This window comes from Hypanus sabinus, chromosome 30 (genome assembly GCF_030144855.1).
Source record: "Hypanus sabinus isolate sHypSab1 chromosome 30, sHypSab1.hap1, whole genome shotgun sequence".
Classification (NCBI taxonomy): domain Eukaryota; kingdom Metazoa; phylum Chordata; class Chondrichthyes; order Myliobatiformes; family Dasyatidae; genus Hypanus; species Hypanus sabinus.
Genome location: NC_082735.1, coordinates 35,796,324 through 35,819,792, shown reverse-complemented (window position 1 = coordinate 35,819,792; position 23,469 = coordinate 35,796,324). Strand labels below are relative to the sequence as shown.

Below are 23,469 nucleotides of genomic sequence, written 5' to 3'. Positions count from 1 at the left end.
TTTTCAAGCACTGTATGTAGGCAGATTAGTTTTACTCTTCATGGTCACCAGTAGGTATATAAGTATCACATAATGACTAATAAATTCAGGAGGAAACTCGGGAAAAACATCTTAGGGCAGGGGTTCCAACCTTTTTTTATGCCATGAACCAAAACCATTAGTAAGGTATCTGTGGACCCCAGTTTGGGAACCCCTGTCTTAGAGTGTCCGATGTGGATAAGTTAGACATTCAGCTTGGAAGTGAAACTGGACAAACACATCACGAAGAAAGAAATGACGAGCAATGCCAGTAAGATTAGATAAAAGGAGGCTGGTATGAATGTAAATACCACTGATGACAGGTCCAATGAAATGGTTTCTTTCTCCACTCAGATTTATTTAGTTAATCTGTTGTTTCAAGATATTGTTGTGAACTTGATAGCTAACACTTTTACTGAAGTAACATTAAGAACTAATTCAAATAATGCTCTGAATAGAAACTGTTTGCTCAGGACACATACCCTGCTCCTCCCTTCGTGAAAATCCCAGGAAGTTCCTGGACAAATATAAAGAAGACAAAAAACTCAGGGTCATGGGATTTTCCCTCATTGTTTGTGCCTGCCACACTGAAACTGTTTATTCAATCCACCTGGAGGGTGGGGGTAGACTTGCATCATTTCCAGTTGGGCCATATAATGGTTAATGATTTGGTTGAGGAATTAAGTGGGATGATTAATTTGGGTGGCGGGGTGCCACATCTCTATCAAAGGAAGTGTAAGGCACGCCTTCCCTCTGCTAGTCTGCAGGTCACCTCTGGACAAGGTGTAGCACCTGCTTAGCGCCCCCCCCCCCAACAAATCAGGATCATGTGAAGCCATGGGAGCAGGTGGTGGATGGTCGTACGAGCAGCCGGTGCAGATCACAAGTCCTGGTTATGCGACCACTGACGGCAGGCAGACGATCTCTGAAGAGTATTGATCATGGGTGGGGTCACCCATCTTGTAAAGGCACTGCCCAGAAGAAATACAGTGGATTCTGGTTAATAGGGCCATTGGTTAATCGGTGTAGCTGCTTATTCGGAATGACTCTTAAAAAAACAAAAAAAAATCGAGAAAATAGCCAGGATTCCCTTTATTTATTTGGGATACTGTGCCGCTTAATTGGGAAAGGAAATGTTGCCAAACAGTTTCTAACTAGCATTAGTCGAGTGCACTTGTGTGGCTGTTATGACATCACACCATGCTTAGAGTGAATGCTTTTTAAAGAGCATCATATGTGTGTGTTTGTGTTCAAAAACTAGTGATTTTTTTTGGTGAGAAGCATTAAGACAATTTGGAACTATTTTGCTCACCACAGTTTCAAGCATTTAGGCTTGGAGTTGCAAGAGATGGCCAGGATTGAAAATGAAACTATTTTACTACTTCAGCAAGTTAGGTACTATGAAGAATTTGAAGGTATCAACAATCATCTTGAAATGTTACAATGAAACTAGATTTGGAGGATGCTGTCGTCAAAAGCGTTGTATAAACGGAGTCCGTTATCTACATTGATTTTCTATATTTACTGTCAAAAGAACACAGAAACGTATACTGATCAAATTCCTCCATCGATAACTATTAGGAAGTAATGCACAGTTTTATCGAATTGTAATTTGTTCTGCATTTCTTTTAAATGCATAATTTGCTACTCAGTTAATATTAGTTTTTAACTATTTCCACGAAACTTCAGCTAATTGGGAAAGCCGCTGAATTTGGCCAGAATGTACTGGTCCTGTTATGTCCCAATGGACCGAAATCCATGGTAGTTCATTTTGTTTGCTTTCATTCAGGTTTCTGACGATGGTCGTTATGTTCTATTATCCATTCGTGAGGGTTGTCAGCCCAAGAACCGGGTCTGGTACTGTGACCTGCACCAACTACCAAATGGCATTACTGGTAGGTACCTGCTGAAATCCTGCCTGCTTCTCTTACAGCCCCTTCACTTTTTAGGCACACACGTACATTTATTTGGCATAGACCACCGACAGCAGCTCGCCAGAGACCTCAGTCCTGGGCCGACAGGAAGTTGACTGACCCTGTGGCTTCTGCTTTCATCACATGACCCTTCCTCCCCCGGAGCGAGGTCTTTGGAGTCCTGTTGGCATTCGGGAGTTCTGGGTTTGCTGTCCCATGACAACCCTCTGCCTTTCAGAGCTGGGCTTGAGGCTGTCCATGGCGGAGTTCTCAAGCATTATTCATGGCCTCTGTTGGACAGGATCGACCATGGAGGCTGCGGCCTAACTGTCAAAGTCTATACACAAGCCTGGACAGTATGATATAGGGAGCAAATTGCTGCCCCTGAAGCAGGCTCCACTCACCTGAATCAAAAGGAATGGCAGAGACTGATATAGTTTGATACCAGCACCATTGCAGGAGTTGCCAGTCAGCATTGAACTCAACGTAGGACTGTCTTAGGGACTCCAGCTGGATTTTTCCCTCAGGGTTTACTGAGTGGGTATAGCCGCAAGGCAGCGGAGATTTGAGGTCAAGTCATTTTTATTGTCATTTCAACCATAACTGCTGGTATTACTGCAATTTTACATAGTAAAACTGAGACAACGTTTTACAGGACCATGGTGTTACATGACACAGTACAAAAACTAGATTGAACTACGTAAAAAACAACACAGAAAAAAAACACACAACTACGCTAGACTACAGACCTACCCAGGAGTGCATAAAGTGCACAAAACAGTGCAGGCATTACAATAAATAATAAACAAGACAATAGGGCAGTAAGGTGTCAGTCCAGGCTCTGGGTATTGAGGAGTCTGATAGCTTGGGGACAGAAACTGTTACATAGTCTGGTCGTGACAGCCCGAATGCTTTGGAGCCTTTTCCCAGACGGCAGGAGGGAAGAGAGTTTGTATGAGGGGTGCATGGGGTCCTTCATAATGCTGTTTGCTTTGCAAATGCAGCGTGTAGTGTCAATGTCCGTGATGGCAGGAAGAGAGACCCCGATGATCTTCTCAGCTGACCTCACTATCCGCTGCAGGGTCTTGTGATCCGATATGGTGCAATTTCCGAACCAGGCAATGATGCAACTGCTCAGGATGCTCTCAATACAACCCTTGTGGAATGTGATGAGGATTTGTGGGGGGGTGGGGGTGGGAGATGGACTTCCTTCAGCCTTCGCAGAAAGTAGAGACGCTGCTCGGCTTTCTTTGCCATGGAGCTGGTGTTGAGGGACCAGGTGATATCAGAGTTTTCCTTCTAGATGAGCTACCAACTACAGCCGGCAAGCCCCATCTGCCCGAAGTGTCTAGTTTTAAGGCATCAGTAACCTGCTCTTTCCCCTTCTTCTGTCAGTAGGGACAGTTCTGTTGTGCTTAGTGCCAAGCCACACATGAAGGCCAGGAGCTGGACTTGGTTTTGAGATTGGGAGCATTTATTAAGTGGTGGGAGCTTATCCCCTCTACCTCGCCCCAGCTATGACAACCTTAAGGAGCCTTGAGCATTCTCAACAATATATAAATATGAGTTCTTCTTTGTGATTTTTACCATTTTCAAGAGAGATGGTTTTTTTACAGGCCTCCTTCCCTGGGTTAAACTGATCGACAACTTTGACGCAGAGTACAGTTATGTCACAAATGAAGGGCCTGTGTTCACATTCCGAACAAACCTCGATGCTCCTCGCAGTCGAGTCATCAATATTAACCTGGAACAGCCAGCTATGTCACAGTGGAAGGAACTCATCCCCCAACATCAGAAGGATGTCTTGGGTAAGATCTTTCAGGGCTCTATACACTGACTGAAAGTTTGTACCAGATATGTTTTTTTTTCAATTCTTACTCTTAACACATTTCAGACTGGGCAACCTGTGTCAATGATAAGTTCCTCGTCCTGAATTACCTAAAGGATGTGAAGGACACCCTGCAGCTGTATGACCTTGCCACGGGAAAATTCCTCAAGGACCTCCCCCTTGATGTCGGCAGCATTTCTGGATACAGTGGACGGAAGAAGAACAAGGAAATCTTCTACCAGTTCACCTCCTACTTGACACCAGGTAAAGCTCGCCAGAGGGGCAGATTCACAGATCACAAGATTAATGTCACTGGCGACAAAGAAAAATGAATCAAGCTATTTATTAGGGGTCGAGAGGTTATCGGAATTTGTGAAGGGACTTAGAAAAGTGAAAAACTCTGCCCTCCATATTAACGAAAGGATTAAAAGAATAGCGATATTTTTCATATGTACGTCCAAGTGTACACTGTTAGTGTCAAATCGGATAAGCAAGGATTGCTCTGAGCAACCTGCAATTGTTGCTGCACATCTGGCACCAACATATTGCAGCTCACTAACCCTAACCCATACGTGTTTGGGATGAGGGGTCATGGGGGACACCCTAACTCCTTACAGACAGCCCTGGGGATTGAAACCAAGTCGGTGATCGTTGCTGCTGTGGAGCTTTGTACAAGCCGTACTGCCCTGAATCACTGGAGAAGGTAGAGAAAAAAATAACTTATGGGAATAATTTAATTCTTCAGCCAGTGGGTATGGCCCATCTACCCTGTATCCGTCATGATAGGGCAGCACGGTAGTGCAGCGGTTAGCACATCACTTTACGGTACCAGCAACCCAGGTTCAATTCCCGCAGCTGCCTTTAAGAACTGTCTACGTTCTCCCCGTGACCGCGTGGGTTTCCTCCAGGCTCTCTGGTTTCCTCCCACAGTCCATAGACCTACCGGTTGGTAGGTTAATTGTTCATTGTAAATTGTACCGTGAGTAGGCTGGGTTGCTGGGTGATGCTGGAAGGGCCTGTTCCGAGCTGTATTTCAATAAATAAATTTAACCTACCTCCTATCGGGCGCTATTCCAAGGGAACAATGCCAGTGGCTCCAATACACACTCTTAACTGAAGTCTTTTGATCCTGGAATTATTTTGGCAAAGCTCCTCTACCCTTGTTCTCGTACTCAGTACTTCAGGAACCTGCAACATTTTAGCCATTACTTCAGTCTGTCTAGCTACCTTCATTGTACAAACACCCCAGAACTATCTTTGCTTGTATCCCTTTACAACTGTGCCCTCAATTTATGTTTTTTCCTTCTTCCTAGCAAATTGTAAGACTTTCTCTATCTCCTGCCTGCCCAGACCACTTCACTGTCTTTGTTACTTATTTACCCCTTTGTCCACACCCCTTGAGCACCATGGTAGTGTGTGCGTGGTTAGTACAACACAAAGTTCTGGGGTGTATGTACAATAAGGATAGTAGGACAGACTGAAGAAATGGTTACAGCTTGGGCCATTGGAGTTCAGATTTCAATCCCGGCGTCCTCTGTAAGGAGTCTGTACATCCGCCACATGGAATGCCTGGGTTTTCTCCGGCTGCTCTGGTTTCCTCCCACAGTCTAGAGACGTACCGGGTAGGAGAACTGGTCATCGTAAATTGTCCCGAGATTGGGTTAGGGTTAAATTGGAGTTGTTGAGGGTTGCTGGGTTGGTGCTGCTGAAAGGGATGGAAGGGTCTATTACACACTGTATCACCCACAGCAATGAGGTAGGGGACCAAATAATGTGGTGGAAGCTTGAGGGATTGGTTGTCCTGTTCATCTTCAAATAGAGGCATTCAACTGAGTCATGTCCATAGAACCGAACCTTTGGTAATGCACCAGTCCCAAGTGCCAAGTGTCAACCTAGGCCAATTAGACCTTGGATCTCAAGGCTCTGCCCAACAAGGCATCATTTGATGATAGCTCCATTGGGTAATGTTTATTATCATGGGCTGGAGATCGATGTCCATGTCCTGTGACTGAATAAAAGAGAAGAGAAATTGTTGCTAAGTTTATCCTGAAATGAGTATTCGATGAAAGTTGTTCACAGATTAATTTACGTTCTCTGCCAGGAATCATTTACCACTGTGACCTGACTCAAGAGGTGCTTGAGCCTAAAGTTTTCCGAGAAGTGGAGATCAAAGGATTCAACTTTTCTGATTATCAGACAGTTCAGGTGAGACAGTAAGATGCTGAGACCAGCTGAATAGGTGCAGGTCCTGGAAGCTTAAGGAAAAGAAAAATCCAGCGTTGTGACTGGTTGGGATGGAGCGCATCACTCGGAAATCCACCTGATTCTCTTTCAGTCCTTGATTGACAGTAGCACTGGTACCTCACAGCTTCAACTACCTAGGTTTAACCCTATCCCTACCTTGGGCGCAGTCTGTGTGTAATTTCTGTTTTCCCTGGGGCCATGTGGGTTTCCTCTGGGAGTTCTAGTTTCCTCCCAAATCCCAACGATGTGTAGGTGGGTGACTAAATCAGAGGGTTGTTAATGAGAATGTGCTGTGTGATTAGTGTGCTTGATGGACAAAGTGGGCCAAAATTCATGTTTACTCCCTCCATGATTCTTTTGGACCCTCTTGCTGGACATAGGCAAGGGCATTCACCTGTACCTCAGCAACTAAATGCTGGCCCCACATCCGAGAAGAATGCTTATAATTAGCTTAATTATTAAATTGAAACTTCTTGCTCATTGTGGAGACCAGAATGCCCCCAATTTTATGCACAGTGTTTATAGGCCAGCTGATTACAGTGATGAGAGTGCAGTGACTGGACATGGTCATGGCTTAGAAACAGAAGGGATTCCATGCCCATTGACCTCCTTTATCTGAAAGAGAAGATGTTGACTGAAGCTGGATCCATCTAGGATCTCCCAACTCATTAACAGCGTCTCATCATTTAGTAGGAATGTTTAAGTTTAAATTCAGTAGAAATATAAAGTTTAATTATCATTCCTTTAATTATACATGAATGTAGCCAAATGAAACACTGTTCCTCTGGGGCCAAGATGCAAAACACAGTACCAACAGCGCACTGCAACTAGCACATATGGTTATGATTTTTTTTAATGCAGTCATAAAGAAACAAATAATATAGTACCTGAGTGACATGGTTGTAGATAGTCTTGGTCTAGCTATTACATCACTCAACTATCATACATATTTAAGCATTAACCTTTCCACAACATGCTTCCTTTTTCCTCGGGGTTGGTCAGGGTCTTGATGGGGCTCTTGCCAAGGAGGGAGTGGGGGGGGGGGAGGAAATGCAGGAGAGTTGATGGCAAATAAAGCACGGCCATCTAGATGTTTACTGATGATGCCTCATTGAGTGCTGGTTCTATCACATCTGTTGCTTTCTCTGGCAAAGGTTTTTTACCCGAGTAAAGATGGGACAAATATTCCGATGTTCATTGTCCACAAGAAGGGGATAAAACGAGATGGTTCCCACCCACTGTTCCTGTACGGCTATGGAGGGTTCAACATCTCACTGAGTCCATATTACAAGTAAGTTACAGGGACCACTGAGCTCGTTCGTATGGTTAGACCTGAAATGGCAACTTAACTCAACATGGAACACAGTGCAACCTGCACTGGAGCATGAAGCAGTGCTGGGCGACAGCATTCAGAGTAACCTCACCAACAGAGTAGAGTTGACACATGGAGCAGAGCAGTGCAGCATAGCATAGGCCACTCAGCCCATGATGTCCTGCTGACTTTTTTTTAACCTACTCCAAGACCAATCTGACCCAGGGGTTCCGGGACTTTTATGCCCTGGACCCCTACCGTTAACCAAGGGGTCTGTGGGACCCCAGGTTGGGAACCCCTGATCTAAGCCTTCCCGCCCACATAGCCTTCCATTTTTCGTTCATGCATATGCCCATCCAAAAGACTTTTAACTCTCCCCAATGTATCTGTCTCTATCATTACCCTTGGCAGCACGTTCCATGCATCTCCTTGTAAATATAACCTACCTCTGACATACCCCTGTATGTTCCTCCAATTATCTTAAAATTATACTCCCCTGTATTGGCCATTTCCACCCTAGGAATAAGCCTGTGGCTGTCTACTCAATCTGTGACACTTATCATCTTGTGCTCCTTTATCAAGTCATCTATCATTCACCTTTCCCTCAGTACTCCTGAAGGAAAAGCCCTAGCTCTCTCAGTCTATCCTCATAAGACATGCAGCATCCTGGTAAATCTCCTCTGCATCCTCTCTAAAGCTTCCACAGCCTTCCCTTAATGAGGTGTCCAGAACTGAACACTGTACTCTAAGTGTAATCTAAGCAGAGTTTTATAGACCTGCCAGGCTTTATAGAATGTTACCTTGCAGTTCTTGAACTCAATCCCACAACTAATGAAGGCCAGCACACCGTACATCTTCTTAATCGTTGTAACCCATACTCTGCCTTCATTCAACCTTTCAAAGTGTATTGCTTCACACTTCTCCACCTTGAACTCCATCTGCCTCCTGGCTGCCCAGCTCTGCATCCTATCAGTGTCCCATGGTAACCTGCAACGACCTTCTGCACTATCCACAGTATTAGTATTATTATGGTATGTTTTTCTTTTAAAGGCATGTATTAGCAGATTGTGACTGGGTGCCTGGGATCAACAGTGTTTTAGCTTTAAACTGGTTTAACTTAAAAAGAATCCTATTTTGACCGAGTAAAGATCCAAAAGCAGATTTGAAGGATGAGCCTGGAGATAAAAGGCGGAATTATAACTGCTAGGTTTAAAGCGACTGAAGGATTCAATTCTGCGAAGAGAGGATGTATTTCACATGGTGGGTAAGTTCAGGACAAGGGTATCAAATCCTTAATTTTAAAGCTAGGTTGTTTGAGAGCAAAAGCAGGAGCTAATACCCCGTTACATTGTACTATCGTGTATAGGTACATAATGTGCAGTAATAAAGAATCTGGTTTGATTACTTCCTCTCTGGCAAAGGGGCTGTAAGCCGAATGGTGGAGCCCCCTAATGGCAGGTTAGAGAAATACGCAGGATTTCTTCATGAGTCCCAGCAATGTTTTTCATTCAATTAAAAATCACAAAGATCAATTATTTTGGCATTCATCTGATTTTTCTTTTGGAAGCTTCATCGGATTTAAAATATATCAGAATACCCTGAGGGCATTAAGGAGGCTGCAGAATTTTTTCACTCACCAATTAAAAATTAACAGCTTAAATATATGCCATTTGAAAGTAGTTTCAATCATCAGTTATAATCAACATATTATCCTCCCTAACTTCCATCATCTCCAAAGAGATCCTACCACCAGACACATCTGTACCTTCCCCCACTAATCTCCCTCCCAGAAGTTATCCCTGCAAGTAGGCAAAGAGCCACTCCTGCCCATTCAGCTGCTCCCTCACCTCCACTCAGGACTCCAAACAATTCTTCCAGGTAAGGCAAGCATTCACCTGCAAATTCTTTCTTGTGAAATGCAGCCTCCTCTACGTTGGTGAGACCTGTTGTCAATTGGGGTCCACTTCACCAAACACCTCCACTCCAGCCGCCAGGGCAGGATCTTCTCGACAACCAAACATTTTAATTCTGATACCCATTTGTGTTCTGACATGTCAATCCAAGGCCTCTTCTTGTGCGACACCTGAGTAGCCTTCAACCTGATGACATGAATGTCGATTTCACCTTGCAATAAAAAAGCTCCCTCCCCTTCCCCTCTTCTTCTATTCCCCACCCTGGCCTCCTACCCTTTCTCACCTGTCTATCACCTCTCCCTGGGTGCCTTCCTCCTTCCCTTTCTCCCATGGTCCATTCTACTCTCCTATCAGACTCCTTCCTCTCCAGTCCTTTACCTTTCCCACCCACCTGGCTTCACCTGTCACCTTCTAGCCTTCCCTCCTTCCCCTCCCTCTTCTTAATCTGGCATCTTTCACTTTCCTTTCCAGTCCTGAAGAAGGGTTTCAGCCTGCAATGTCGACAGTTTATTCATTCCCATAGATGCTGCTTGACCTGCAGTTCCTCCCACAAAATGTTGGAGGAACTCAGCAGGCCAGTAAGCATCGATGGAAAAAAGTACAATCGCCGTTTTGGGTCGAAACCCTGCTGACTTACTCCAGCGTTTTCTGTTGTTGCTCGGATTTCCAGCATCTGTAGATTTTCTCCTATTTGTGTTGTGTGTGTTGCATCAATTACACTTATTGATCGGCTCAAGATCTTCAAATCCAAGTGACCTACTTGCCTTTGAAAGTGTAGATTCTTTTACGGTTACCTAAAATAGTTCAAGCACATCTGCAATTCCTGTCGTTTGTTTAATTGCTGCTCCGCTGTGCTTCCAGTGTGGCGTATCTGATATATATCAGGCACCTGGGCGGGATCCTTGCTGTGGCTAATCTACGAGGAGGTGGGGAGTATGGAGAAACTTGGCATCAAGGTAGGAAACTTTGAATCCTCACTTCAGTTGCTTTTCTTGTAATTCGGTACATGGAGCTGGTTGAAAGAATACAATGCATCCTCTTGACTATACTAAAAGTCTGAATGTATCCTCCTGAGAAAGTGAATCAGAATGAGAATCAGGTTATTTATTTATTAATCAGGTCCTGTTGCAGTGTCTCGGCCTGAAAGGTTGACTGTTTAGTCATCTCCATAGATGCTGCCCGACCTGCTGAGTACTCTGTGTGTGTGTGTGTGTTTGCCTGCAATTTCCACCATCTGCAGATTTTCTTGTGTTATTTATTTATTTGTTTGTTTGTTGAGATTTGGCGCAGAATAGGCTCTCTCAGCCTGTGGAGCTGCCCCCACCCCCACTATTTAATCCTAGCCTCATCATGGACAAAATGCAATGATCAATGATCACCAACCTGTACGCCCTCGGACTGTAGGAGGGGGAAACCAGAGCAAACCACATCACAGAGAGAACAGACAAACTCCTCACAGACAGTGTCGGGAATTGAACCCGGATCGCCTGCACTGTAAAGTGTTGTGCTAACCACTACGTTAATATCACTGGCAAATGTCATGAAGTAGCTGTTACGCATCAGCAGTACACTGTAATACATGATGCTGAGATACATCCTCGAATACGCCGGGGCACATCAGCAGTGATGTAACCTGGCATCATTGAGTGTTTCAGGTCTTTCAAAATCAGACACTCCTGCCAGGCGACCCAGCCAGGGTTGATCGGGTCCTGGCTTGTGTCCCAGCAGGACTGGTCCATGGCTCACATCTCTTGATCCATGGTCATCTGGAGGCTCGCTCAGCAGTCTTGGTGATGGTGCTGCTGGCTCTTTGTAGCTCCTGTATTGCAAAGGAGAGAGCAGACTGCTACATCCCACCTCTATAGGCTCACATCGTGCCCTTCACCCCATCCCTGCCACTGTTCCACCACATCAAATGACAATAAGTATATAAAAAACATAAAGTCATATTAAACAAGTAGTGCAAAGAGAGAGGGAAAGGTACTGAGATAGTTTTCATGGGCCCGTACTTTCATATCGGAACAGTGGTCTTAAACCATCAGATCAATCTAAAAATCATCAAATCCAAACAGCCTGGGAAGGAAATTCCCCATCCTTGCCTTGTTAGGCTCTTACCTGTGCTTGCACTGGTTGCATTACTCACATCCATTGGAGCTCTGGTCATCATTAGTGCATCTGCTTGATTCCAAAATGTTTGACTTAATCTCGGTCCTTCAGAATAAAGGGGTAGACTCCTATTCTGAAAGCAGTGCATGGGTGCAAATGTGCCGTTGAATGTTAGCTCAGGGGACAGAGACGAGATTCACATCTTGAGTAGCACACATGAAGTTCTGGAGGAACTCAGCAGGTCAGACCTCATCTATAGACAGCTGACGTTTCTGGTCAAGACCCTTCAACAGATCCAGAAGGAAAGGAAGAAGAGGCTAGAAAAAGGTGTGGGGAGGGGAAGGAGTACAAACTGGCAGATGATAAGGTGAAGCTAGGTGAGTGGGTAGGAGGAGGGATGAAGTGAGAAGCTGGAAGGTAATATGTTGAAGAAGTAAAGGGCTGAAGAAGAAGGAATGTGAAAGGTGAATGGACCACAAGAGAAAGGGAAGATGGAGGGACACTAGAGGGAGATGAAGGGAAGATGAGGAGAAGAGAAGGGGTAGGAGGAGAGCAAGAATGGGGAATGGAAAAAGAGTGAAGGGGAGGGGAAGAAATAACTAGAAGTTGGAGAAATTGATGTCCTATCAAGTTCCTTCTTCTAAAGCACTTCAGTTCTTCCACCTATCACCTCTTATCTTCTCCTACACCCACCCACCTTCTCCCCCATCTGGCCTCACCCATCACCTTCTAGCTAGTCCTCCTTCCCATCCTCCCACCATTTTATTCTAGCATTTCCCCTTCCATCCCAGTCCTGATGAAGGCTCTCAGCCAGAAACATCAGCTGCTGCCTCACTCGCCGAATTCCTCCGGCACTTCACAAACGGGTGCTGGAAATCCGGAGCTGCTCACACAAGATGCCGGAGGAACTCGGCAGATCGGATAGCCTCTATGGAAATGAATACGCAGCTGACGTTTCAGGCCGAGACCCTTCATCAGGACTGGAAAGGAAGGGGAACGATGCCAGGATAGAAAGGTAAGGGGAGGGGAGGGTGATAGCTAGAAGGTGATGGATGAAGCCAGGTGGGTGGGAAAGGTAAAGGGCTGGAGAAGAAGGAATCTGATAGGAGAGGAGAGTGGACCGTGGGAGAAAGGGAAGGAGGAGGGGACCCAGGGGGAAGTGATCGGCAGGTGAGGAGAAGAGGTAAGAAGCCCTAGTGGAGAATGGAAGAAGATGGAAAGGGGAGGGAATTTCTTTTCACTGGAGGGAGAAATCAATGTTCATGCCATCAGATTGGACGCCACCAAAACGGTATATGAGGTATTCCCTGCTCCACCCTGAGAGTCGCCTCATCGTGCATGGCAGAAGTGGGGGGGGGGGGGCATGGATTAACGTTGGACTGGGAATGGGGTATGAATTAAGATGGTTGGCCACCGGGAAATTCCACTTTTTCCAGCATCTCTCATGTTCATAACTCATCCTGGTGAGAATGCACCTCCTGATCCCTCACTCTGAAACTCAGCGACACTAGTACGATGCCAGACTTGTCTCCATTCCACATCCAATGAACTTTTGTCTTTTTTTTTTCTCTGCAGCCGGGATTCTGGGCAACAAGCAGAACAGCTTTGATGATTTCCAGGGTGCAGCAGAGTACCTGATCCAGGAAGGGTTCACCTGCCGTGAGAAGCTGACGATCAATGGAGGCTCGAACGGTGGCCTGCTTGTCGGTAAGGCAAACATTCTTGTGCGAGAGCCGCGTTGATCAGTGGACTGTCTGACTGGGATACCGGGCTCCTTGGCACTGTGCTGTAACAGTGGCCAAAATGCCATGTCTTTAGAATGAGAGCCAATACAAGATTCTGCCCCAGGGTGCTTGTCTCAGTACGTCACGTCTGAGCGTCAGTGGACCTTGTTTACATGGATTTTCAGAAGCCCTTTGGCAAGGTTCCGCACGTGAGATTGCTTAACAAAAGGGGAGCTCCTGCCATTACAGGTAGTGTGGATAGAAGATTGGCTGACTGGCAGGAGGCAAAGAGAGGGAATAAAGGGGGCCTTTTCTGCTTGGATGCCAGTGATTAGTGCAGTTGATGTTGGGACTGCTTCTTTTCACGTTATACTGCCCGCTGATCGGCAAACTGCGCTGCATGGTCACGTGGGTGTTAAGGGGCCACACAGGCCTCATGAGCTTCAAGGGCCTGTTCCTATGCTGTACTGTGTCTAATTAAAAATACAAAATTAATACAATTGATTAACTCTTGCCCTGGGGGCAAAGAGCTGTAGCATTATATTGGATATAATAGGAAGCACATATTTAATTCCTGTAATCTGAGAGGTCAAATTATGGAGAAAGGGGATGGAAGTTCTGTTTGACAGGGCTAATCAGTAGTGTGTGGAGAGGCCCAAGTGATGACACAAAGATTGGGGGTGTAGCGGGCAGTAAGGAAGACGATCATGGCTTGCAGTGGGATCTGGACCAGCTGGAAAAATAGGCTGAAAAATGGCAGATGAAATTTAATGCAGACAAGTGTGAGGTGCTGCCCCAAATAGGGTAGGTCTTACACAGTGAGCGGTAGGGCACTGAGGAATGTGGGAGAACAAAGGGATCTGGGTATACAAGTCCATAATTTGTTGAAAGTGGTGTCAGAGGTAGGTAGGGTTGTAAAGTAAGCTTTTGGCACATTGGCCTTCATAAATCAAAGTATTGAGTACAGGAGATGGGATGTTGAAGTTGTATAAGACATTGGTGAGGCCTAATTTGGAGTATTGTGTGCAGTTTTGGTCACCTACCTACAGGAAAGATGTAAACAAAGTTGAAAGAGTACAGAGAAAATTTACAAGGATGGTGCTGGGTCTGGAGGACCCGCGTTATATGAAAAGATTGAATAGGTTTGGTCTTTTATTCCTTGGAATGTAGAAGATTGAGAGAAGACTTGATAGGGGTATACAAAATTATGAGGGGTATTGATAGGGTAAATGCAAGCAGGCTTTTACCGCTGAGGTTGGGTGGGACTACAACCAGAGGTCGTGAGTTAAGGGTGAAAGGTGAAAAGTTTAAGGGGAACATGAGGGAAAACGTCACTCAGAGGATCGAGAGAGTGTGGCACGGGCTGCCAGCGCAAGTGATGCACACAAGCGCGATTTTAATGTTTACGATAAGTTTGGATAGGTACATGGATGGTAGGGGTATGGAAGGCTGCGGTTCCAGTGGAAGTCATAGAAACATAGAAAACTTACAGCACAATACAGGCCCTTCAGCCCACAAAGCTGTGCCAAGCATGTCCTTACCTTAGAAATTACCAAGGGTTACCCATAGCCCTCTATTTTTCTGAGCTCCATGTACCAGTCCAGGAGTTTCTTCAAAGACCCTGTGGTATCCACCTCCACCACCATCGCCGGTAGCCCATTCCACGCACTCACCACTCTCTGCGTAAAACAACTTACCCCTGACATCTCCTCTCTAACTACTTCCAAGCTCCTTAAAACTCTGTCCTCTCGTGCTAGTCATTTCAACCCTAGGAAAAAGCATTGATTATCCACATAATCAATGCCTTTCATCATTTTATACACCTCTATCAGGTCACCTCTCATCCTCCATTGCTCCAAGGAAAAATGGCCGTTCACTCAACCTATTCTCGTAAGGCATGCTCTCCAATCCAGGCAACATCCTTGTTAATCTCCTCTGCACCCTTTTTGTGGCTTCCACATCCTTCCTGTAGTGAGGTGACCAGAACTGGGCACTGTCGTCCAAGTGGGGGCTGACCAGGGTCCTGTATCGTTGCAACATTACCTCTCGGCTCCTAAACTCAGTCCCACGATTGATAAAGGCCAATACACCATATGCTTTCTTAACCACAGAGTCTACCTGCGCAGCAACTTTGATTGTCCTGTGGACTCAGACCCCAAGATCCTTCTGATCTTCCACACTGCCAAGAGTCTTAATCATTAATATTATATTCTATCATCATATTTGACCTACCAAAATGAACCACCTCACACTTATCTGGGGCGAACTCCATCTGCCACTTCTCAGCCCAGTTTTGCATCCCATCAATGTCCCACTGTAACCTCTGACAGCCCTCCAAACTATCCACGACACCTCCCACCTTAGTGTCATCAGAAAATTTACTAACCCTTCCCTCCACTTCTTTATCTTCTTCGTGATAAAAATCATGAAGAGTAGGGGTCCCAGAACAGATCACTGAGGTACACCAGTGGTCACCAACCTCCATGCAGAATATGACTGGTCTACAATCACTCTTTGCCTTCTGTGAGCAAGCCAGTTCTGGATCCACAAAGCAATGTCCCCTTGGATTCCATGCCTCCTTAATTTCTCAATAAGCCTTGCATGGGGTACCTTGCCAAATACATTGCTGAAATCCATATACACTACATCTACTGCTCTTCCTTCATCAATGTGTTTAGTCACATCCTCAAAAAATTCAATCAGGCTCATAAGGCACAACCTGCCTTTCACAAAGCCATGTTAACTATTCCTAATCACATTATGGCTCTCCAAATGTTCATAAATCCTGCCTCTCGGGATCTTCTCCCATCAACTTTTTAAGAAAGGAGGGAGGGAGAAGACAGAGAACTATCGACCTGTCAGCCTGACATCGGTGGTGGTGAAGTGCTAGAGTCCAATATTAAGGATGAAATAGTGGCATATCTAGATAGCAGTGATAGGATTGGGCCGAGCCAGCATGAATTTACCAAGGGTAAATCATGCTTGACTAATCTGTTGGAGTTTTTCAAGGATGTAACCAGGAAGTTAGACGGGGGAGATCCAGTGGATGTAGTGTACCTTGATTTTCAGAAGGCATTTGATAAGGTCTCACATAGGAGATTGGTGGGTAAAATCAAAGCTCAGGGCATCGGGGGGAAGACATTGACATGGATAGAAAACTGGTTGGCAGATAGAAAGCAAAGGGTAGTGGTGAATGGGAGTTTCTCGGAATGGCAGGTGGTGACTAGTGGGGTGCCACAGGGCTCGGTATTGGGACCACAGCTGTTTATGATTTACGTCAACGATTTAGATGAAGGCATTGAGAATAACATCAGCAAGTTTGCTGATGATACTAAGCTGGGTGGCAGTGTGACATGTGATGAGGACGTTAGGAGAATTCAGAGTGACTTGGATAGGCTGGGTGAGTGGGCAGATACTTGGCAGATGACGTTTAATGTGAATAAGTGTGAGGTTATCCACTTTGGGAGTAAGAACAGGAAGGCAGATTATTATCTTAACGGTGTAGAGTTAGGTAAGGGAGAAATACAAAGAGATCTAGGAGTCCTTGTTCATCAGTCACTGAAGGTGAATGAGCAAGTGCAGCAGGCAGTGAAGAAGGCTAATGGAATGTTGGCCTTTATTACAAAGGGAATTGAGTACAAGAGCAAGGAAATCCTCTTGCATTTGTACAGAGCCCTGGTGAGACCACACCTGGAGTATTGTGTACAGTTTTGGTCTCCAGGGTTAAGGAAGGACATCCTGGCTGTAGGGGAGGTGCAGCGTAGATTCACGAGGTTAATTCCTGGGATGTCTGGACTGTCTTACGCAGAGAGGTTAGAGAGACTGGGCTTGTACATGCTGGAATTAAGGAGATTGAGAGGGGATCTGATTGAAACATATAAGATTATTAAGGGATTGGACAAGATAGAGGCAGGAAATATGTTCCAGATGCTGGGAGAGTCCAGTACCAGAGGGCATGGTTTGAGAATAACGGGTAGGTCATTTAGGACAGAGTTAAGGAAAAACTTCTCCCAGAGAGTTGTGGGGGTCTGGAATGCACTGCCTCGGAAGGAAGTGTTGGCCAATTCTCTAGATGCTTTCAAGAAGGAGCTAGATAGGTATCTTATGGATAGGGGAATCAAGGGATATGGGGACAAGGCAGGAACCGGGTATTGATAGTAGATGATCAGCCATGATCTCAAAATGGCGGTGCAGGCTTGAATGGCCGAATGGTCTACTTCTGCACCTATTGTCTATTGTCTAACTACCAACCACTGAAGTAAGACTCACTGGTCTATAATTTTCTGGGCTATTTCTACTCTCTTTCTTGAATAATGGAATGTCAGCAACCCTCCAATCCTCCGGAACCTCTCCCGTCCCCATTGATGATGCAAAGATCATCACCAGAGGCTCAGCGATCTCCTCCCTCACCTCCCACAGTAGATTGAGGTACATCTCATCCAGTCCCAGCAACTTATCCAACTTGATGCTTTCCAAAAGCTCCAGCACATCCTCTTTCTTAATATCTACATGCTCAAGCTTTTCAGTCGAATGAAGAAGGCAGTTTAAATAGTTTGGCGCAGACTAACTGGGCCTGCTTCTGTGCTGTATCTTTTCTGAGTCTACAGAGATGGTCAGTTCATGGGTTATCACCAGGCCACGGCCTCAGAGTGTGTTTAGAGTTCTTCAACATGGCCTGGCAGGCAGTTGTTATCAAAATATAATTGTGTGTTGCCATAGTGAAGAGGAAGTGTTATAGTGAGCACGTATTCAGGGTAAGGACAAGGAGATCATACGGGTGGGAAGGAGGCCAGCTCAACACTGGAAGCTCAGTGTGACAGGGAGCAGATGCAAAAATCCGGAGTTATTTCAGAGGACGTTGTGAACTAAGATGGATGGGGGTGGCATGGTAACGAGATGCTCTTACAGCTCGAGACGTCAGAGTTCAATTCCAACGTCATCCGTAAGGAGTCCTCCCCGTAGAAAGGGTAGGTTTTCCCCAGGCTGTCCCAGTTCCTCCTGCAGTCCAAAGATGCACTGGGTAGGTTAGTTGGTCATTGTAAACTGTCCCGTGATTAGGTTAGGGTTAAATCAGGGGTTGTCTAAGGTTGCTGGGGCAATGCTGCTCGAAGGGCCTAAGATAAATAAGTATAGTACTCCCAAGTTTAGGAAATTGGAAGTTGTGTACTGTATATAACCATATAACAATCACAGCACGGAAACAGGCCATCTCGGCCCTCCTAGTCCGTGCCGAACTCTTAATCTCACCTAGTCCCACCTACCCACACTCAGCCCATAACCCTCCACTCCTTTCCTGTCCATATACCTATCCAATTTTACCTTAAATGACACAACTGAACTGGCCTTGACTACTTCTACAGGAAGCTCATTCCACGCAGCTATCACTCTCTGAGTAAAGAAATACCCCCTCGTGTTTCCCTTAAACTTCTGCCCCCTAACTCTCAAATCATGTCCTCTCGTTTGAATCTCCCCTACTCTCAATGGAAATAGCCTATTCACGTCAACTCTATCCCTCTCAAAATATTAAATACCTCGATCAAATCCCCCCTCAACCTTCTACGCTCCAATGAATAGAGACCTAACTTGTTCAACCTTTCTCTGTAACTTAAGTGCTGAAACCCAGGTAACATCCTAGTAAATCGTCTCTGCACTCTAATTTAATATCTTTCCTATATTTCGGTGACCAGAACTGTACACAATATTCCAAATTTGGCCTTACCAATGCCTTGTACAATTTTAACATTACATCCCAACTTCTGTACGCAATGCTCTTATTTATAAAGAGCAGCGTTCCAAAAGCCGCCTTCACCACCCTATCTACATGAGACTTCACCTTCAGGGAACTATGCACTGTTATTCCTAGATCTCTCTGTTCCACTGCATTCCTCAATGCCCTACCATTTACCCTGTATGTTCTATTTGGATTATTCCTGCCAAAATGTAGAACATCACACTTCTATATCCAGGTCATTACTGTATGTGAAGAATAGCAGAGGCCCTAGTACCAACCCTGAGCAACTCACTGTACACTTCCCTACTGGTAAGAACAAACATCAGTACAATTTCTCACTGAAGGGCCAGAACAGCCTATTCTGTGCTATATCTCAATAACTGGATAGGTAGATTTTGTGAAAGGGTGTGATTGTTCAAATGTCTCCTGTCATTAGCTTCAGTGATGTGTAGGTTTAGGACTGCCATCTTTCCCACAGCTGCCTGTGTGAACCAACGGCCCGATCTGTTTGGCTGCGCAGTCATTGAAGTGGGGGTGTTGGACATGCTTCAGTTTCACAAGTTCACCATTGGTCACGCCTGGACCACTGACTACGGCTGTTCTGACAAGAAGGAAGAGTTTGAGTGGCTGATTAAGTGAGTAAACACTTCCTCTCTCATATTACTGAATCTCAGTAAGAATCTGGCTTACTATCACTGCCACACGTTGTGAAATTTGTCGTTTTGCGGCAGCGGTACAGTACAAGATAAATATTGTAAGTTACAGTGACTATAGTGGTAAGAGTGATGCTATTATAGTTCGGGCCGTTTAGGGTTTGGAGTTCAATGCCAGCACTCTCCTGTACGTCCTCCTCCCGTGACTTATCCCCGGGTGCTCATTTCCTCCCACAGTCTCAAGACGTACTGGATAGATTAATTAGTCATTGTAAATTGTCCAGTGATTAGGTTAGGGTTAATCGGAGTTGCTGATGGGACAACGCGGTTCAAAAGGCCGACTCTCCGCTATATCGCTAAATAAATAGACACATGCATACATACTGTATGTTGTGTAAAAGCCATAATGAGGTAGGGTTCATGACTCAGACCATTCAGAAATCTGATGGCAGAGGGGAAGAAGCTGTTCTTAATACTGAGTATGGGTCTTCAGGTTTCTGTGCCTGCTCCCGTTGACAGTAATATGAGGAGTGAACGTCTGAATGGTGAGGGTATTTAATGATGAATGCTGCCCTCTTGAGGCACTGCCTCAGTGGGAGGGAGGGTTGTGCCAGTGAAGAACCTTCTGAGTCTACGGCCCCCTGAAGGGTCACCTTGTAGTCCAGTGTGTGCAGGCTTCTCACCAGGCAGTGATGCAAGCAGTCAAGAATGTTCCCTACCGTACGTCTGTAGAAATTTGCGAGTCTTTGGCGACTTACAAAATCTCCTCAAACTCCTAATGACATGAAACCACTGGTGCACCTTCTTCACGACTTCACCGATGTGTTGGGCCCAGGATCGATCTTCTGAGATCTTGACACCCAGGGGCTTGAAGCTGCTCACCCTTTCCATCAATGATCCATCACTGAGGACTGGTATGTGTTCCCCTGAACAAGAGTGGGGGTGGTAGTGTTGATACATTTCATTGAACATGCACCACCCACTGCACGGAATAGCTTCATGTCCATTAATAGTGCAGTGGAATTTCAGGTCAGCACTTTGCCACGGACGCCAGCTCCTGTGGGTGTACCGTTCCTCAACTGTTCTTCATTCACTGGTGCACACTTCCATGGCCATGGACTCCAGTTCTCTGGTTACTACCTTCCAGTTTCACAAGCCTTGGACAGCGAGTTTCAACACCTCCTCCATGGAGATTGTAGTCATGGCTGGAGCTGGTATTTGCTCCATCTCCTGTACCAATGTCCATATTCGTGATTGTTTTATTCACATGTACACTCACCCTACAGCTGGTTATAAAGTTCTTGCAAAATAAGAGTGGTAGTGGAGAAGAAATCTTCTAATAATGTGTATGTTTCCTCCATCAGATATTCTCCCCTCCACAACATCAAGGTCCCAGAGGGAGGTATCCAGTACCCTGCCACGCTGTTACTAACTGCTGATCACGACGACCGAGTAGTGCCCCTTCACTCTCTGAAATATATCGCCACATTGCAGCACACAGTGGGCCGCAGTCCCAATCAAAAGAACCTTCTCCTGATACGTATCGATACCAAGTCAGGCCACGGGGCTGGGAAACCAACTAGCAAGGTAATCGAGGAAGAGTCAGACATCCTTGCCTTCATTGCTGAAACCTTGAAGCTAGACTGGCTGGAATGAGGGACATCTTAAGACATGATCATTAAGGCTGACCACAATGTTAATCGGTCAATATTAGGTTCTGACATTTTCTTCTCTACGTTGATTACACAGTTAGCACAACACTATTACAGCTCGGGGAAGCTCTGCAGTTCAGTTTTGGCACCCTCCTGTCAGGAGTCGATGTATGTCCTCCCCGTGGAGCGTGTGGGTTTTCCTCGGATGCTATGGTTTCTTCCCACAGTCCAAGGTCGTGCCGGTACTGTACTGTATTGCGCTGTAAACTGACCCGTGATTAGGCTCGGGTTGTGGGGTTAAAGGACCTACACCGTACTAAATAAATTTCCTGAGCTGGGTTTCAATTCCCTAAGCCAATTGGAAGGAACCTCTCAGGTTACATGGCAGTCTTGATGTTCTGAATGTTTGAACACTCTTAACAGGCAGTTGAAACCATGGGGCTCTCACTGCGAGAGATATTGCATATCTATATTAGTTATGAGCACATTAGGCTTGATCAATTTCACCGTTAACCCCTCGTGTTTCTACCATGGTTTCAGCAGTGGAAAGTTTCCGCTCCCTCTAAATGTTCTTGTTCGGAGATCACCGCTTGTCCAGAGTATGTGAAATACTTTGCAATATTGGTTATGTGTACACGTAGTCGCCTTTCAATTTTTGCCACATTCATTTCAATGAATCCTTAAAGAAAGTACATGCTGTGTGGGGGTATTGTGGGTCCTTTTTTTTTAAACATAGAAGCTGATCTGGATCTGAAAAATGTTGCTGAAAAGGTGGTGGAGAGATTACAACATTCAAGTAGCATCTAGACCAATACAATCACCAGGGCCTAAACTGGGTTTCTTGCCTTGTGGCTGCCCGTAAGCGGATGAATCTCAAGGTTGTATAAATTTATACGTTCTTTGATAGTAAATGTACCTTCAATCCTTTGAACTAGTTGGAGTAGTGTAGATAGGAATGAGCAACAAGGATATGGAATGTTTCGGTACAGTGCAACCCTATCTTGTGGCACTCCGATGAAGTGGGAAGCTGTTAATACCCTTGTTACTTCAGAAGCAGAGTATTTGGGCCTCTTATCTAAGCCAACATTTATTCCCGCAACCAAATTCACCATGATTGTAGATCTTCCAGTGTCCGTACTCAAAATACTCCAGCTGATGTGAGGTGCCCTGCTGGAATGAGCACTTTATATGGTTCATTTCAGCATTCCATTTAACATTAAAGTGTTCTGTTGCTAACAATTGTAATAATGAAACTGATTTCAGAAAGTATTTTCTCCCCAGAACCTTTGTATAATGAATGAAAAAATAACAAATAAGGAAAATGTCAATTCAGTGGAAGCTTCACTGAAAATTTGGAACGGGTTTCCCTGGGACTGAAGAGCTAGATAATGTCAAGGATTAAGTACAAACTAAGGACAAGAGTTAAAGGGCTAAAACAGGTGAAAGTAAATGAACCATATTTTAATATTTGGAATTGGTTTGACAAATTGTTTAAAGGAGACCAGGGTCTTCCTTCAACAGCACGACCAGCTATGGTGTATCTGGAGCAACACACACAAAATGGTAGAGGAACTCAGCAGGTCAAGCAACATCTATGGAAATGAATAAATAAGAAATTTCAAACCGAGATGCTTCTTCAGGGCTGGAAAAGGGGAAGATGCCAGAATAAAAATAATATGGGGGGGGGGGGGGGTGGTTAGAAATAAGTTAGCAGGTGATAGGAAAGGTAAAGTGCTGGAGAAAGGGAAGGAGGGATCCCAGGGGAGGTGATAGGAAGGTGAGAAGAGGTAAGGAGCCAGAGTGGGAATAAAAGAATAGGGAAGGGGAAAAGAAAAAATATGCTGGAAGGAAAAAAAAAATGATGTTCATGCAGCCAGTTTGGAGGCTATCCAGACAGACTACGAGGTGCTGCCCCTCCACCCTCAGAGCAGTCTCATCACTCAGAAACCATGGACGGGGAGCGGGAATGGGAACAGGAATTAAAATAATTGACCACTGGGAAATTGTGGAGGTGCTTGACAAAGCGGCTCCCTGAATTCCTGTCGGATCTCACTAATGTAGAGGAGATCACATCGGAAGCAGAGCAGCTGGCTGCCATCCCAGATTTTTTTTTTTGGGAGGAAACTTGTGCATGTTTACACTGCTTCAGACACCACATACACCAAAAGGTAAGCAATACGGCATTTTGAGATTACACAAAATCATGAAAGATCCTATGTAGCAGTTAGCACAATACTAATACAGCATGGGGTTTTCCAGAGTTCAAACCTGGCATCCTCCGTAAGGAGTACCCGTGGAGTGTGTGGGTTTCCTCCTATAGTCCAAAGATGGTTAACTGGTCATTGTAAATTGTCCCGTGATTAGGTTAGGATTAA

At 45.2% G+C, this 23,469-nt stretch overlaps 1 protein-coding gene across 1 annotated transcript in view; it reads left to right on the top strand.

Annotated features, from left to right (window-relative positions):
- The window catches only part of LOC132383564 (prolyl endopeptidase-like), a 41,348-nt gene extending 19,555 nt beyond the window's left edge, over positions 1–21,793 (top strand). The window contains exons 7-15 of the mRNA XM_059954706.1: positions 1,808–1,913; positions 3,548–3,739; positions 3,826–4,023; positions 5,861–5,964; positions 7,158–7,294; positions 10,090–10,184; positions 12,910–13,041; positions 19,268–19,424; positions 20,807–21,793. Coding sequence (XP_059810689.1) covers positions 1,808–1,913; positions 3,548–3,739; positions 3,826–4,023; positions 5,861–5,964; positions 7,158–7,294; positions 10,090–10,184; positions 12,910–13,041; positions 19,268–19,424; positions 20,807–21,098 — 1,413 coding nt within the window. The 3' untranslated portion in view covers positions 21,099–21,793. The remainder of the gene's footprint in view (positions 1–1,807; positions 1,914–3,547; positions 3,740–3,825; positions 4,024–5,860; positions 5,965–7,157; positions 7,295–10,089; positions 10,185–12,909; positions 13,042–19,267; positions 19,425–20,806) is intronic.
- Positions 21,794–23,469: the final 1,676 nt, after the last annotated feature.